The sequence below is a fragment of the Corvus brachyrhynchos genome, unplaced genomic scaffold (assembly GCF_000691975.1).
Source record: "Corvus brachyrhynchos isolate BGI_N302 unplaced genomic scaffold, ASM69197v1 scaffold92, whole genome shotgun sequence".
In the NCBI taxonomy this organism is placed as follows: Eukaryota; Metazoa; Chordata; class Aves; order Passeriformes; family Corvidae; genus Corvus; species Corvus brachyrhynchos.
Genome location: NW_008236973.1, coordinates 4,710,108 through 4,726,261, shown reverse-complemented (window position 1 = coordinate 4,726,261; position 16,154 = coordinate 4,710,108). Strand labels below are relative to the sequence as shown.

General features: G+C 39.9%; 1 protein-coding gene across 2 annotated transcripts in view; it reads left to right on the top strand.

The window, feature by feature from the left end:
• The window catches only part of LOC103611772 (cohesin subunit SA-2), a 61,642-nt gene that overhangs the window by 33,002 nt on the left and 12,486 nt on the right, over positions 1-16,154 (top strand). For both annotated transcript variants that reach the window (XM_017728571.1, XM_017728572.1), the window contains 12 exons: positions 1,922-2,029; positions 3,953-4,061; positions 4,819-4,936; positions 5,823-5,926; positions 6,366-6,458; positions 6,544-6,633; positions 7,627-7,830; positions 9,332-9,408; positions 10,400-10,487; positions 11,519-11,596; positions 13,313-13,405; positions 14,088-14,256. In XM_017728571.1, the coding sequence (XP_017584060.1) occupies positions 1,922-2,029; positions 3,953-4,061; positions 4,819-4,936; positions 5,823-5,926; positions 6,366-6,458; positions 6,544-6,633; positions 7,627-7,830; positions 9,332-9,408; positions 10,400-10,487; positions 11,519-11,596; positions 13,313-13,405; positions 14,088-14,256 (1,331 nt within the window). The remainder of the gene's footprint in view (positions 1-1,921; positions 2,030-3,952; positions 4,062-4,818; positions 4,937-5,822; positions 5,927-6,365; positions 6,459-6,543; positions 6,634-7,626; positions 7,831-9,331; positions 9,409-10,399; positions 10,488-11,518; positions 11,597-13,312; positions 13,406-14,087; positions 14,257-16,154) is intronic.

The following is a 16,154-nucleotide window of genomic DNA, read 5'->3' as shown; positions in this document are numbered from 1 at the left end:
TCAACCTGCTGTAGCTGATCCTCTTGTGAGCAGGGGGTTGGATCAGATGATCTGCAGAGGTGCTGACCATCCTCAGTGCTCTGTGATTCTGTAGTGGTTCAGTCTAGATCACTGTATGTTTGTGTAGAAATTTCTTATATTCCAAGCTGTCCACTTGGTTTTGAAAAAAACAGTGTTTTGGAAAAAAAATATATATATAGAGAAAATGACAAAGACATCTTCATGGAAACCAGTGCTTTAAAAGAACTGAATAATAGATTAACATTAAAAAGAATGAAAGAAACCTTGTCAGACTGCTAGTTTATTTGTGTAAATTCCCCATAGTCTTTTAATACTTGTTATATCATGTCTTTTTATTCCTGTAAGTGCTCTTTTCTGTCATTCTTTGTTCTACTCTCAATTGTCAAGCTTGTAGAAGTTTAATAAATTTGATCATTTATGGCTTTACAGGACACACCACTGCTTATTCATATGCTCTAGTGCACCATTTTACTTCTTTCATTTTTTTACTGTTGAACATCGATAAACACATTTTTACGCTACTTTCCCAGTTCTGTAGATGGTTGAATGAATGACATAAATATTTTCCTTTATGCTGATTTCGTAATGTGTATTATCAGACAACTTCCTGTATGGCCTATTACTGCAAATGTGTGCTCAAGGTAATTGCATGTTTAAACAGTCTGCCAAAACCTGCCTTAAGTATGTAAGGCAGCTTTTATTTCACATTATCCTGTGAGACCGAGTCATCACTTTTGGAGACATACCATTAGCACTCTCATTTAAAGGCCTTTTTAATGGATGCTCCAGTGATACTCTCACCTAATGTGAGCTCACTTCTTTTTCAGTCAGGTTGGAGGATATTTTGGGGCTTTCTGACTTGTGAGGATGCTAAAGGATGTGATGGGCTGGAGACAAATGGGCAAGCATAGGAAGGACTGCTGATTTTTTTTAGGCATCGCTCTTAGCAAGAGAATAGCATGACTCCTCAGTTGTAGAGAGGGTATTGGACCACATTTGTAGATGGTTTTAAAATGTTACTCCTCAAGGATTGAATGCAGTGATAAATAAAAAACCTTTCCTCTCACCTGGGTGTAGTAAGTGTAAGGATCTCATATGTTGCTATTTCATTCTCTGAAGTAGCCTAGCCTAGTGACATTGTTGTGGCAGCAAGAAGCAGGTATTTGGAAACTGTAATGCTTGCTTTGGACTTCCCTGCTCTGGTATCTCTTCTTTGGGTTATTCAACCTTGATGCTTCAGTTTCTCTTTGTAAAAGTTTGATATGGATACCATTTCTACCTCTCAGAGAGAGTGTTCTAGGTTACTAGTTGGCATATGGTATTCTCAAGATGTGTAGCTGAATGAAAAAAGTCATGACTTTGAATGTGCTTGTGCAGAGAGGTCCCAGCCATAGGTGTGCCATCAAGAATGTGTTTCGATTTCTTTTTATGTGGGACTCTGTACAAGTCTAGTGTAATAGAATATGGGTTTTAAAATACTGGAATAAATATCTTAAAAATAATTTGTACTACAAAATGAAGGTTTCTTATTGTTTATTATCTTCTATGGTGAACATCTAAGCATGAAGTAGAGGCATGATTTTCCTGTTTTATTACTCTTGCCCTTTTTACCGTGATCACTAATCAACCGTAATTATACTTTAAATTAATGTTCATGTCTATGCAGTGGGCCTGATTTACCATGGCTTGCACAGACTGTTTCTCTACACAGTGAGTAAAAGAACACTGCCAATTTTGTTTGAGAGCATTTTTAGAAATGCCCTACAAAAATTTACACATAGCTGTGTAAACAAGTAGCATGGTTATGGAGAATCAAGCCTAGTGAAAGCTGGACATAGCATTCATACTGTTCTTTGCAGATAAACCTGGTCTTTAACTTCCGTTGTTATTTTTTGCCTAGGAACTGTGAGGATGTATTATCAGCTGAGGACTGTGAAATGTTGCACCAGTTTGTTTATACCACACACCGTCCGCTTGCAGTAGCAGCTGGGGAATTCCTTTATAAAAGGTATCCCTGCCTACTTCTTGCATATTCTCATTTGTTTTGGAATGAAGGTGGATTTATTTAAGGGGGACATTAAGCATTACTTTTTCCTCTGAAAGTGTGTTTCTTCTGGTGAATCAGACGAGAAGTGCTGTCTGGAGGTAATTGCGTCTTTTCCTGCACAGCCTGAAAACAATAGGCATGAGAAAAGTTGGAAGACTAACGCAGAGCGTATGAAACTACTGACTGATCCACAAGTGCCATGCTATATTGAGAACAGGCTCTCTTTCATTCTACTTTCTTGTCCTATTGCTTTGCTTCTTACAAGCTAATCTGTCACCTGGTATCTGCTGGATTTTCATAGTTTGGTGATTAATCACAAAAATGGCCTCCTCTTCTCCCTTTGGAAGTTGCCTTATACATTGTAAAGGCTTTAAATAATGGGAGATGCAGCAGATTAGAAAGCCCTCCCAGTTTCCTGTCAGGTTAAACAGGGTTTATCTTCCCCAGGAGTAACTCTTAAAAATGGGCTTCTTATAACAATGGTTGCATGAAGTTGAGTGGAGTTGTCATGCTAAAAAGGGAAGAGACAAATATTCTTTCTCTACTGAGAAAGAAATAATCTTGACTTACAAAAAGGAATGAAAATAAAAGTATTTAGGCAAGGATTTTTTGGGGGAAGATTCAGAAGTAATGATTGTGTTCCCACACATACAGAATCTCCTCCTAGTTGTCTTTTCCTGTCTAACTGAAATGTTGGCATTCTGGAATTTGTGGAGCCAAGTCCAACAGAAAGACAAATGAAGAGAAGCTTCTGTTTTGATGAGTCTGCTATCACATCTGCTAGACTTAGTGTTTTGTGTTGGTCCTAATATGCACTCATAAATTACATGTTTTTCCTCTCAGAACTCTGCTGCTTTTTGCTATCAAAGTGATTGCCCTGATAACTTTACTTTTTCTGCCCAGCTTGCCAGTGCACTGTGGACACCTTGATGCTGTAAATCTCATCCTTGTTCTTGTTTGCCCAGTGCTTCTCTCCAGCACTTCTACCAGTATAGAATGTTCATTCTCGTGTGAAAGACATGTTAGTGACACCCTCCTTTCCCCAGTCATACTGATAAGTTTTAGTATTAATGCTTATGCTTTCCAGCCCTGCTGCCCCTTCTTCTTGGTTTGCACAAAATCTCCTCTATGTCTGCACGTTTTAACTTAGGTTACTTAGCTGGCATAAATTATACTAGCAGAAGCACTTCCTGAATGCACAAGCTGACATTTTTGCTGACATTTAGTAGTGTGGTCCAGCTCTTAAATCCAAGCTGTTTGGGCAGATATTAGTCTGCGGGGATGGCCTTCCTGTATTTATCTTGGGATTAGTACTCTTTGTGGGCAGTAGTCACAGTCATTTTGGATAAGGGGGGAAATGGAAATGTCATACTGTGCTTCATACTTCAGATAGAAGAGGAACAGCAGCTTTTCCACTGTATTTGTGACGTTAATTTCCTCGTACAATTACAAGATACTGTGCTTTCCTTAAGAAGCTGCAGTTCCAAGATGTACTGTGATGTGAACAGTGGCTGTGTCGTAATATCTCTGTTGTGTTAAGGTTTAAATTTGGCCTAGAGCAAGCCCCTTTTCAAGCATGAGCAAATGCTGGCCTCCTTCTGTGGTCAGTTCTGTGGAATCTGCATCCATTACCCAGAAAGCTGGGAGGGTACCTGTGAAACTGTCAGAAATAGTCTCTGCATCCACAGGGACAGCATATCTCTCATAATGCAGAACAATCTAATCTTTTTTCCTTTCATCTGCTGAAAAAGTCAAATGACATTTGGGGTAAATAAGTAGACACTTAAGAGAAATACAGTCCTTGTGATCTTGACAGAATTACTGTTTCATTGGTAAATGAGGAGAATGTGGCAGAACTGGACTGACTTCCTTTTCTGTTGGCAGGCTGCTTAGTCATGAGGGAGATAAAGAAGTTCAGCCCAAAGGAGGAGGAAAGTTTGGGGCGAGTACTGACCAATTGAAAAGATTAATACACTTTTTCCTGGAGAGTGAGGTGAGGAGAATAGCCCCTCTAGTAAGCCTCTTAAATCCAGTGCTGCATGTTAAATCAATTATTTTCTTTCTTTTGAAAGCAATTTCTGTTGGTGAGCTCTGAAATGTTTGGTGTTTGAAATGTTTTTACTCTCTAGGTTAAGTTTTTAATGAATCCATTTCTGTTCTGTTCTTTTAAAACTAATTTGCAAGTGTGCTAATGCAGAGAATCAGTGCTGAGGCAGTTTCTGGAAGTAAGCTGAAAGTCTAATGCCACCAAGTGAGGTTTTTTTGGAATGTGTCCATGTCTTTCTGCCGGCAGGTGTGGGTTGCTGTACCATGACTCCATGCTGATCCAAACCTGTAGTTTTATTGAGAGTTTTATCAGCTGAAGTGCTGATAAACAGTTCATGCTTAGCTTTTGCTTCTAGTCCTGTGACTGGATTTTTTGCTGTTCCAGACAGCAATATAAAGCAATACAGAAGCTAGTTTCAGAGATTATTTAAATTAAATTTAAATTACAATTTGTATTAAAAAGAAAATAAAGTATTTTTTGCCTGCTTTTCATCCTTTTTCACCCCACTTTCCTGCTTTGTATCAGATTGAAGACATGGTGTTTAAATGTTGATTGGCCTCGAACTAAATATGTTGGACTACTGCATGTGAATATATGTGTGAATGGCAGAGCTTTATCATTGGACAAAGGGAGAGGAACTTACGAAGCTGTATTTCTTTTAGTGATGTGCTTGCTTCTATAAGCTTGTGTTTTTAATCCCTAGCTACACAAACATGTTGCATACCTAATAGACAGCTTGTGGGATTGGGCAGGCAAATTCCTGAAAGATTGGGAGTGCATGACTACTCTTCTACTAAAAAATGCTGAAGAAGATGGAGAAGGTGGGTAAGCAAAGAACTTAGTTTTGTCTGAATGAGTCTCCCCTTAGTATTTTTTGAACCTTGCCTTAGCTAGTTTAGGATAATTTCATATTGCAATACCATTTGGTCCCAAATTGTGGTCCCCAAGTGTCACAAAGCAGATGCAACTCAATGCACTGCTAATGTAATATTTATATCAACATACATGTTTTATTCAGTATTCTGTATTTCTGTAATGTTAGTTCAGAAACTTTGCAAGAATACTTGTATAATTAAGCCGTAATGCTTATGTAGTGTTCACTTTCTTTGTTTTTCAAAAACTTAAAAATCTAAGAGTTTTAATAGGTCGAAATGCAGTTATTGTCAGGCTTTTGTTCCTGCCTCAAAAGAAAATGAGTAATGTATTGAGTTCAATGACATCTAACACTAGAGGATTTTTTGTGGTAGAATTATTTTGAAGTGAACTTAAATAAATCTTTAAAGTCCCTTCCAACCCAAACCATTATATGATTCTATGAATAGTTGCTGTAGTAGAGCTGGAGTTGGTTGTGTGATTAAAACCAATTTGTAGACCCAGTGAGTTAGAACATTTTGCTACTCAAAGAAGAAGGTTTGTCCTAAATGAGACACTAGTCAGTAGGAGACCTCATTAAAACTTCCTGTGTTTTTGTGACCCCAACTGCCCAAAGAAGTTTAGCCATTAAGGGATTAATGGTACTCAGTAAATGTAGAAAATAACTTTCTTCAAATGAAGTCAAGCACTCTCCAGCTGTTTATGTAGCAACACTGCTTCTCCCTTTCTTTACTGTCCTTCCACAGTTGCTCAGGTAAATGAGTAGGCTTTACATCAGTTGTTGCTGCATTTTCACTTTTCTTTTGTGTGATGCTGAGGGTGGTTTTCTTCCAGCACTGAGCGATGCCCAGGAAAGTGCTCTCATCGAAATCATCCTCGCAACAGTCAGAGAAGCAGCTGAAGGTCATCCTCCAGTGGGCAGAGGTGCAGCCAAAAAAGTCAGTGCATATTAGTCTTATTTATTGTCCTGTCATCACATTATCTTTGCCTTATGTACTTTGCCAGAATAGCTTGTTCCTAGTTTGCAGGTGTATCTTAGGAAATAAAATAGCTTTTTTTTCTGAAATGCTGCAGTGTCTTTTCACCACTAGGTCTTATTAGAAGTGGGTGTTGCAGGAGATGAGCATTAGAGAAGAGCCACTTGAAGCATGTTATTGACAAATGATGAGCATTTTATCCATGACATATAGCTGTTCAGAAAATTGCATCTAATTTAAGGTTAACAAAAAAAAAAGCATCTAGTTTTCTTCATTGAAAAGTATCTCTATCTTAGCTTGATATGCTTGAGACAATGCAATGGGAGTTAAGCTTGGATTACATGTAAAATTCCACTCATCTCAGAGATTTTATAATTGAAACCAAATGCTTTATCTGCAGATTTTGTCAGTGAAAGAGAAGAAAATACAATTGGAAGATTGTACCAAAATTACTGAACACTTTATTATGGTGCTTCCTCAGCTCTTGGCAAAGGTAACTAACAGCTGCTCTGTGAGTGCATGTTAAATATTTCATTAAAATTCCTGCAATGTACTCATATCCTGTTTTTTCTCTGCAGTATTCAACAGATGCACAAAAAGTGGCAAATCTTCTGCAGATTCCTCAGTATTATGATTTAGATGTTTACAGTACGGGACATCTAGAGAAGGTGAATAGAAATTGGGGTAATTGGTTCATGTGGAATGTACTAAGTTTTTGTGACAGTGTAGGGAGTTTAATGGGATTTGGAACAAGTGGGAAATTGTTGAAATACAATGAAATGGTCTCATACCTTAAGGAAAGTGGTCTTATTCAGGCTTTACTTTTTGATTTGGAGCTGCAAAGAAAAGCCTTAGTGCTTGTCAGTTCTGATATGCTGTGTCTGGCTTTGGTGGGTAACGATTTGTGGTTTTGTCTGGTAGACCCAGCCCTGGATTTTTTCATTCCTGGCTGGAGGGAGGGTGGGTTATACCATGTGTCTAAGTTGGTGTCTCCCAGGAGTTTACTACAGAAAAGGTTTCATTCTCCGTGAAGGCTGACTCCCAGCTGCTGGGGAATGACAGTAACTGAAAGATAAGAATGGAGATAGTATATCTGCTGATGGGAAAGGGATGGTCAGAAACGGATAGATGAAATCCTCGAAATAGCTTAATGTATTCTTAAGCAGGGATGTTTACAGGGAGCTAGTGTTAGACACACACTCTGAGGTTAATTCCAGCCCAAAACTTGAACTGGAAGAGAGCGAGTCATCAGAATGGCACAAGTTACCTCTCCCAATAAGAGCGAAGACCCAGTCGCTGATGTGGTCCAAAACATTCTCCATTCTCCATTGCTGAGGGAAACAGCTTCCATTGTTTGGAGACACACCTATCCTTTGGGAAGGCATCTTATATTCCCTGTGTAGTGCTAAACATGTATTGCTAAAGTAGAACTTAAAGCAGTTGCTTCATTCTTTAGGAAGATCCAGAGACATAATAATGAAAAAGCTACAAACACAGAAAAAAAAGTTGTGTCCTCTAATCCTACCCCTCTCCTCCTCAGACTGGTTTTTGTTTCATCTTGTTTATATGACCTATAAGGATATATGGGCCTAGTAAAATGATTTAAAGCATAAGAGGATTTTTGTACAATTTACCTATAATACCCCTTTTATCACCTGCAGCATTTGGATGCTTTGCTGAGAGAGATTAAAGACATTGTGGCCAAACACTCCGACATGTCTGTCCTCGAGGCTTCCTCCAGGACTTATTATATCCTCTGCAGTGAAGAAATTGCCATCTATAGCCAGGTGGATTGTGCTCGAACTCAAATGATAGATGAGTTAATGGATCAGCTTAACCAGCTACTAGATTGCTTCTGGCAAAAGGTGAGTGTGACTCATTGAGGGGTAAGCAGACTGTTTCTCTAGGAAAAAAAAAGAAGACAAAATTAAGGGGCATATGGAACTATTCTTTGCCTCCTGTTTCATCTTGAAGGAGGCAGAACTCTAAAAGACGGGTTTGCACCTCTGAGAAGAATGGTTCTTCACATTTTAATGAAACAGATGTATTTTGGCAGTATATTTGGCAGGAACAGAGTGGGGAAAATAATAAACAAGGTAGTCCACACCACCAAGAGGGCATTGTATGTCTTCTGGGAGGGTTTTATTGGAAGCTGATGTTGTAAAATGTGTCAAGCCAAAAGGTCCCCTAACCTCAGATTAGAATTATTTTGTTGATCTGTGTCAGTGTGGGAGAATGTGTACTTGTGAGGAACAAAGTCCTACACCAGATATTCTGGACCTAAGCTCTGTAGTTGCTTTGTAGTTACTCCTGTACTGGGCCAAAGATACTATGTGTGAGATCAGCTAGTAAGTGCTGTTGATCTGTAGGTAATGAGGCTCTTCCCAAAAAGGTGCAGTTCTGTAGTTCTCCATATTTGACTCTGCACAGGATGCCCTTTGTGCTGTCACTTTGGGTGTAGGGGTCTTTGAAATAATGACTTTCCCCTTGAAAGAGGACTGCAGTCTCCCTCAGAGCTTTTCATTAGGTCTAAAAAGCAGAAACAGCTGGTGGGGATATGAATAGCTTGCTGGCTGAGCTGAACAACAGAAGCCTGCAGCTGATCTGATCAACTGTGCCGTCAGGAACAGGTGTCATGCCATGGTATGAGAGTTAACACTGGCAGGTTTATATTGGACACAGGGATATTGCAAAATGTGTCAAGCCAAAAAATCCCCTAACCTCAGATTGGATTAATTTTATTGGTCTTAAATAGAGATCTATGTCAATGTGGGAGAATGTGTACTTATGAGAAACAAGATAAGTGCAAGACCAGGGATTCTTTGACTCCTCCGTAGTGTGATCTATATCTAAATAAAGAGATTTTCCTCCTGGAACTCCTCCCTTCTAATTCCTGGTTGTATATTTCGTCCCCCAGAATCACATAGTATACTTGTGGAAACTACAGCAATTGCATCTATGGGAAAGTATTTAATATATTTTTAGCTGTCTTTGAATGTGATCTGGCAGCTGGAAGCAAGGAAGGTCAGCACCATGTGAGCACTTAGCTTTCCAGAGATCCTTAACAACTGTGTGAAGAACCATGTTAGACTAATTGCTATTTACTCTGTGTTAGCAATGTTGCAGTCTAGGGAGGCTGCCACTGGTTTGTTAATGACAGGGATTATACAAAATTTCTCTGCAGTTGTATTGTTTTCTTTTTACTGTAGAGTAAGACATGAGTTAAGATATGGTTAAAAGTGAAGGTACTGGGGAGGGCTGGAGGAGAGTGATCCAGTCTTGTGGGTTGGTTGGGAAGAGAACACAGTAGTTGCCTTGGCCCACACTGGCTAATTCCTTTCTCTTTCCCAAACTTCCGTGATTTAGGAAGGAGGATTTTGTACGGATGCAGGAGAAATATCCCGGATGCATTCTACTTTGAGAAGAATAGCAGCTTTTCATAAGTGAGATGTTTATTTACACAATTTATGTTCCCATATACTTAAAGTGTCAACCGTACACATGGAATGTGAGACTTGCTTGTTGGGTTTAATGGGGTTTTCGCAAGAGAATGAAAGTGATACCTATGAGAGGTGCTGCAAGGTTTAGTTTCTTCTTAATAGAACTGTCGCTTGGATATGGAATTATTTTTGGACTCATTACTGAGCATCAGCCCTAATGTGGCTGAGAAGTGTATGCTACAGAATTGAGATGTCAGAGTGGACACAGAGATCCCCTCTGTGGAGCCTCTGTCCTAGCTGGATGTTTTTCCACAGCCTTACTGACAACACTGGTGGTCAGTCTGAAGAGGGTATAGTGAATGCAATCATTCTTTGCAGCGGATGTAGTCTGCTTTTACTTTAGTTTATCTGATCTTCTTTTGTTAAAAGATGATTTCTCAAAACCCTGATTCTCCAGAGATTGGTAAATTGTCATGCAAGATAGTACAGAGGTTAGGGGAATTGGGCCTTCTTCTCAATGTACTTTTACCTGTCAAGTGTTACAGTGGGGATTATTGCAACATGTGCCCAACAGTCAAGTGCACTGGGGCTACTTTGGTTTTGCAAAGAGAAGTCTAATGTTGAGTTAAGAATACTCAAGACTATTAGAAACAGTCATATGGAGTGAGCTGAGGAAATTGTTCCTTAGACCTTTTTGGGCACTTACAGAGTATGTGTAAAGTATAGCAAAAGATGCAGAACTCAAGCTTCTTTTTCCTCTCCTCATAACACTGCAGTTTTGTGGTAGGAATGCAGACTGTAAAGCTGTGGTCTAAAGGTTGCACTGTTAGATGATGAAAACTTACTTTTTTCCCCCTTATAATTAATATTTAGTTGTTTAATGTTATTGCTGTACATCATATGAAGGCAAAAATAGGATACATTTAACCTGTTTGATCAGGTGAGTCTTAATTTCTTGCTTAGTGTATCATTATTATTTCTTTTTCACCTGCAGTGCCCATGATCTCACCAAGTGGAATCTGTATGACAAGACTTTAAGGTTCCTGGTGTTTGAAACGGAGCATGGCAGTTTGCCTGTTCTGGTGAGTAGTTAGTATTTAACATTGAAAGATGTTTTTCTTGATGAAAGCACAAAGAAATGTGAAGTATTAAGTAATCTTATATATCAATGTCCTCTGAGACAAGAAGATACTGTGTCCATTTCTCAATCTGGGAAACTGAGGCTGTCTTTGGTATAACGTTATTGGAATCTGTAAATTTATGCCTTTATATTAATTAATTTTGGAGATTTTTCAGAACTGTGGTAATCATCTGACATCTGGATTGATCCTTTGTCATGTTCAGTATTTCCAGTGACTGCACAGTCTCACTTTCAGTACATATGAAATTGTTGGGACTGTGAGGAACCCCTTTTAGATTGCATGTAGCCAGAAATTGGAATACTTTGGACCTGTTGCTTACATGATGACTCTTGTTGCAGTGATTTATAATTACCAGTTGTCTCAACTGCAGCCTTTTGGTTATCTGGTTGCCTCAACTCAAACACTGTTTGTGCCAAGATGGAGTTGTGTATTCTAGGATTGCAAGGTGAAATACTTTAGCAATTATGAATGTTAACCAGTCCCTGTTTGCAGGAGAGAACTTGGGGGGTTTTTTGGGAACGGGTGAAATTTAGTTGAGTAGAGAGAGCCTGCAGCTGGTGGGTAGAGGTGGATTCCTTTAGATGGAGCATTGGAGCACCAAGGTTTGGCTTCTGCTCTGAACTGGCTTCTGGAGGAGTCTGCCTTTCATCAAAGGCTGCAAAGGAATCCCGAGGAGCTAAGCTAAAGTGAGCCTCTGGGAACACACTTTTTGGTATGTGGGTTGCTTTCCCTTGATCTCATCAAGATGTCAGAGAAGTTCTGCAGAAGCAGCACCTTAGTAGGTAGGTATCTCAGGGGGCAATGCTTGCTTGTATGTAAACCTATTAAATTTATTTTAAAGATCTAAATACAACTGGGAAATGTTCATACAAGCAGCATGCAGAATGTCAGGCTTGAATGCTTTGCTTAGTCCTAAACTTTTTGCTGCTGAACCTTTCATGTAAATAAAGGACATGTGTTTTTATTTGCAGATTATCCTGCCAGCTCTCCAGTGCACATATTTTTCTCTCCTGTGGCAACTAGCTGCCGTTTCGGAAAATTCTCCCAAGGTTGGCCATTGATGTAATTTTGAAACCTGGAGTTGTGCTTACAGAAGTTGATTTTCCTGTTCTGAGATTTTTTGAAAAAACAAGCTTATAAGAAGATAGTTTGTCAGTTTTCTTGAGGAAACAAAATTGAATTGAGGCATTTTCTCTCTCTCGTCTCCTCTTTTTTTGTTTTTTCTTTTAAAGTGTGTGTGCTTTTCCAGTCTGCGGGAACAATGGTTCACCGCTATTTTTACTGCAGAACATGTGCATCAAATTCCTGGGGCTTGATGGAGATAAGGAACTTGTCTCACTGCCAAAGAGTTTGTTGTTTTCTTGTTTTAAGCTACAAAGAATATTCAATGAAAACTCCAGGACATTCTGTAGCTTTGTTTCTTTTTTTATTTTCTTGATTTACCTACATATTTCTGTCAGAAAGGTCGAGGAAAGTGGAAAATTTTCTTATTGGTTGACTATTTTCTTTTGTAATTTATAAAGTACCAAGCTCTAGCAGGTGTTTCAGAAGAAAGTCTAGTTCAAGACACCAGAGGGGAAAACTCTTTTATGTTTTGTTTCACGTGTGAATGTGTACTTGTGCGGCTCCTCTTCATGGTGATTTCTGACTTCACTGAGTGCTGCTGTTTCTGTCATTCTGTCCCCTTCCCTGGTGCTCCTGTGCATACAGGACAGGGCGCTGACATGGACATTTGTGTGAGAAATGCTAGCTGGGAGGTTACCCATTTGGCCACTGATTCACTGTCTATTCCCGTCCCATTCCATTCCTGCGTGGATGTCCACATCTCTCACTGCTCTAATGTGTTCTGCCTTGCACTCCAGACACGGTTAGCTCGACTGGTAATGGGGCAGCACATTTTTTAATTTGGCCTTTCATATGGGAGCAGATTTTGATTGGAAGTAGATGTGATGGCCCACTCTGCAGGGCCAAATCTGGATGTTGGCAGATAGAGAAGTTCCAAGAGCAAAAAAAAATATTTCCTGGACAGCAGCTCTGTTATTTCCCTCTTGCTCTTCCCTAGCAGTGTTAAAGCAATGTATTGCCCCTCACTTGGTTCTCCTCAGCATGTCCTGGGATGGATCTCCTTCCTTATTAATGGAGAGTTGCATAGCATGAAATCTGGCTCTTGTAAGGGCATTCCTCTTACACTGACTGCTCAGAGCTCAGTGCACTGCGGCTGGGACCTGGTGGGGGATCAGAAAGTCTTTTGTGTGGCTGTGAGCAAACCAAATAGTCTCCCATGCTGGATTCATCTTAACAAAGAGTGGTGTCTTAAGTTTATGAGTGCCAAAGTTAAACTCCCTTCCCTCTGTAGTCATTAGGGGAAGAAGGGAGAAAACCAACTCCAGAAGGCAATGCACATTGAACATTAGGTGGGATGGAGCAGAGGTTTTTATGACTCTACTTCCATTGTTATCACTGCTTCATACAGATAAGATTAAGTGAATAGGAGAATACGTGCTGCCCTCCCTACAGATGGAGAAACAAAGAGTTTGTGACTTGCTGAATTCCACTGGTCTCAGCAACTGTGACAGATGCAGTTGTTCATAGCTAGTAAGCTGTTCTGTGAAATGCCAGCTTCTTTCATCATGTCATCAGCTGTGCTATCTTAAATGAATAATATGAGTGGAAGAAAGATGCTACTGTTGTTTGTTCTGTAATTCTCTGTTGAATCATAGTCTCTAACATATTGGTCCTTTCATTTTTCCTAAATGCGTTTTTAGGAGACTCTTTTTCCACTAAGAAGGGAGCTGAGACGTTTCAGTCAGATTTGTACATGCTTCCTCCAGCATAAGGAAAAAGATGTAAGAGAAAAGGTTCGTGTTTCTCTATCACTTAACAATCATTTGTGCTCAGACCTCCTTTTAAATGCTTGCCTTTTTTTTCATACTGGTGTTTCCTTCTATTAAATTTTTGCTATGTTTTTGTCTCTTAGCAAAGAAATAACACATAAAAACCCCAGTCTTCAACTGTTTATTTAAAATAAAAATTAAAGTTATGTTAGTTAAAATGCTACAAGTTAGTGCTTCAGTCAAGCATAGATTTCTGTCTGCATGAGTCCATCTGCAGAATCAAAGCCTGAATCTGAATGAAAATCGTTGCGTTTTCTGATTAGACCTATCAGTGTGCTGGTTGCTATCATTGCTTCAATAATGTCTTGCTATGAATATTACTTAAAAAAATGGAGAAATTGTCCAGTGGTTCATGTTAAAAGAGGGATATTTCAACGTAATAGAGCTCTTCTTCTTGCCCACGGAACTTTGAAAACCTTTAGGTGGTATTCATACATGATACTTGTGTACTCTGCATCCTAATATACAAGTTTTTTAAGGATTTAGCTGGGGCATTTCACCACAGCTGAGGCAAAGAGAAATCTTTAGTTTGCAAGGAAGAAGTGGGATGGAAACTTGATTGTGATTGATGGAAATACAGAGTGGAATTGGCAGGAAAAGTAACATGGTCTCTAAATCCTTCTTTGGCTTTGTTTGCTTGATACAGGCCTTCATGATACTCTGTGACTGGTTGCTGATTTTGAGTCACCTGGATTCAAATAATAATCAAGAAGCAGTTGGACTTCTAGGTTATCTTCCTAACACACCACTTCAGGAAAAACTGCTTTCATTTATCCAGGAACATGTTTTCATGGATGAAGAAGATGAAAAAAAAGGTTAGACATCTTCATCACTGGAGAAACAATCTACCATTTTTGCTATCATTTGTCATCTGCAGTGAATGTATCAGGAAAAAGGGCTGGTCTTGCTTTTGTTGTTGTTTTGTGAGCTGCTTTGGTTTTTTTCTGGTTGGGCTCTTTTACAAACAAAAAAATCTGTAATTCTTTGATCTGTACTGACTAACCACAGAATACAAATGCCAGTTTACTTGTAGGATGAAAAGGGCTGAACTAAAGCAGGGCTGAGTGAGTGAAAGTATTTGGTAGATTGACTTTCATGGTCCAGATGATGGTGTTAGAGGAAGGCCTTGCAGTATTGCAGTGTGGCTCTGTCAGTGCATGGACCCTTCTAAGCCATCAGAGTAAAGGACCAGTGGATTTTGATTTTGAGGCTGTGGGGCAGGTTTCACAGAATTATAGACTTGTTTGGGTTGGAAAGGACCTTAATGATCATCTAATTCCAAAACCCCCTGCCATGGAGAGGGACACCTCCCACTAGACCAGGTTGCTCAAACCTCCATCCAGCCTGGCCTTGAACATGGAATGGGGCATCCACAGCTTATCTGGGCCACCTGTTTCAGTACCTCACCACCACCACAGTCAAGGATTTCTTCCTTATATCTAAGAAATAAATCTTTCCTCTGTCAGTTTAAAGCCTTTCCCCATTGTATCACTACATGCTGCTGTAAAAAGTCCCTCTCCACCTCTCTTGTTTGCCCTTTTTTGGTACTGGAAGGTGCTGCAGGGTCTCCCCAGAACCTGCCCTTCTCCAGGTGGAAGAACCTCAACTCTCTCAACCTGTTTTCATAGGCAAGGTGCTCCAGCTCTCTGAGCATCTTCATGACCCTCCTCTGGACTTGCTCCAGCAGGTCTACGTCCTTCTTATGCTGAGGACCCCAGAGCTGGGCACAGCACTCCAGCTGGGGTCTCACCAGAGCAGAGTCGGAGGGCAGAATCACCAACCTTGCCCTGCTGGCTGCACTGATTTTGATTCAGCTCAGGACACAGTTGGCTTTCTGGGCTGTGAGTGCACATTGCTGGGTCATGTTGAGCTTCTCATCAACCAACACCCCCAAGTCCTTTTCCTCAGGGCTGCTCTCAGTCCAGTGGGAAATAGTATTTGTTGCTCTCCTGCCTTTTTTCAAATACATTTGGATGCTGTATTGAGGTTGTAATTATGAAGGCTGGTTTCTTTTGGGAGTGTTTTGAAAATAGATTGTTCACTGTGGTTCTGAGGCCAAGTTCAAGTGTCATGCTTTGACAAAACAAGCATTGTTCTAGATTTCTCTGTCTAACTCTTGTCCTTCAGCTGTTCAGATGTTCAGTTTTGGGCACTACACTTCCCTGGATCATGGTGTATATGCAAGAACCACTGACGGGCTGAAATTGCAAGAGGGAGATAGTAAGAGAATCTGTATTAGTAAAGATACAGGAGAAAAGATTGCACAAGTAGGTTGTAGTATCCTAGTTGTGGGAGTTACTGAAGTGGGTTATGTTTCAGGCTGTGTATGTTAGGTATCTGAAATGTTTGTTGTGTATCTGAAAGGGATAAAATTGATCCCGCTTTGGGTTAAATGGCCTGAGAACTGTTTCAAACCTTTTTTTCTATGATGCCTTCAGTTTCTCAGTTCTCCCCACAAAGGATCCCTGCCATTGCAGATTCCTTCCTGAACAAGTGATTTTGTGATGGTATATGTGTGCTGTCCATGTGCACAGCTGGCAGCTGTTTCATTCCAGTTTAAACTCTTAATTTTCAGATACTTTTGATCAGTCATTTGCCTTATGTTTGTTTCGAGGCCCACAGTCATTCTAGCAGCAGAAACAGTCCACATCAAAATTATAGGTCAGAGACTGAAGTCTTTTGGTAGCTGATAACTTTCATATGCAGCAGGAAA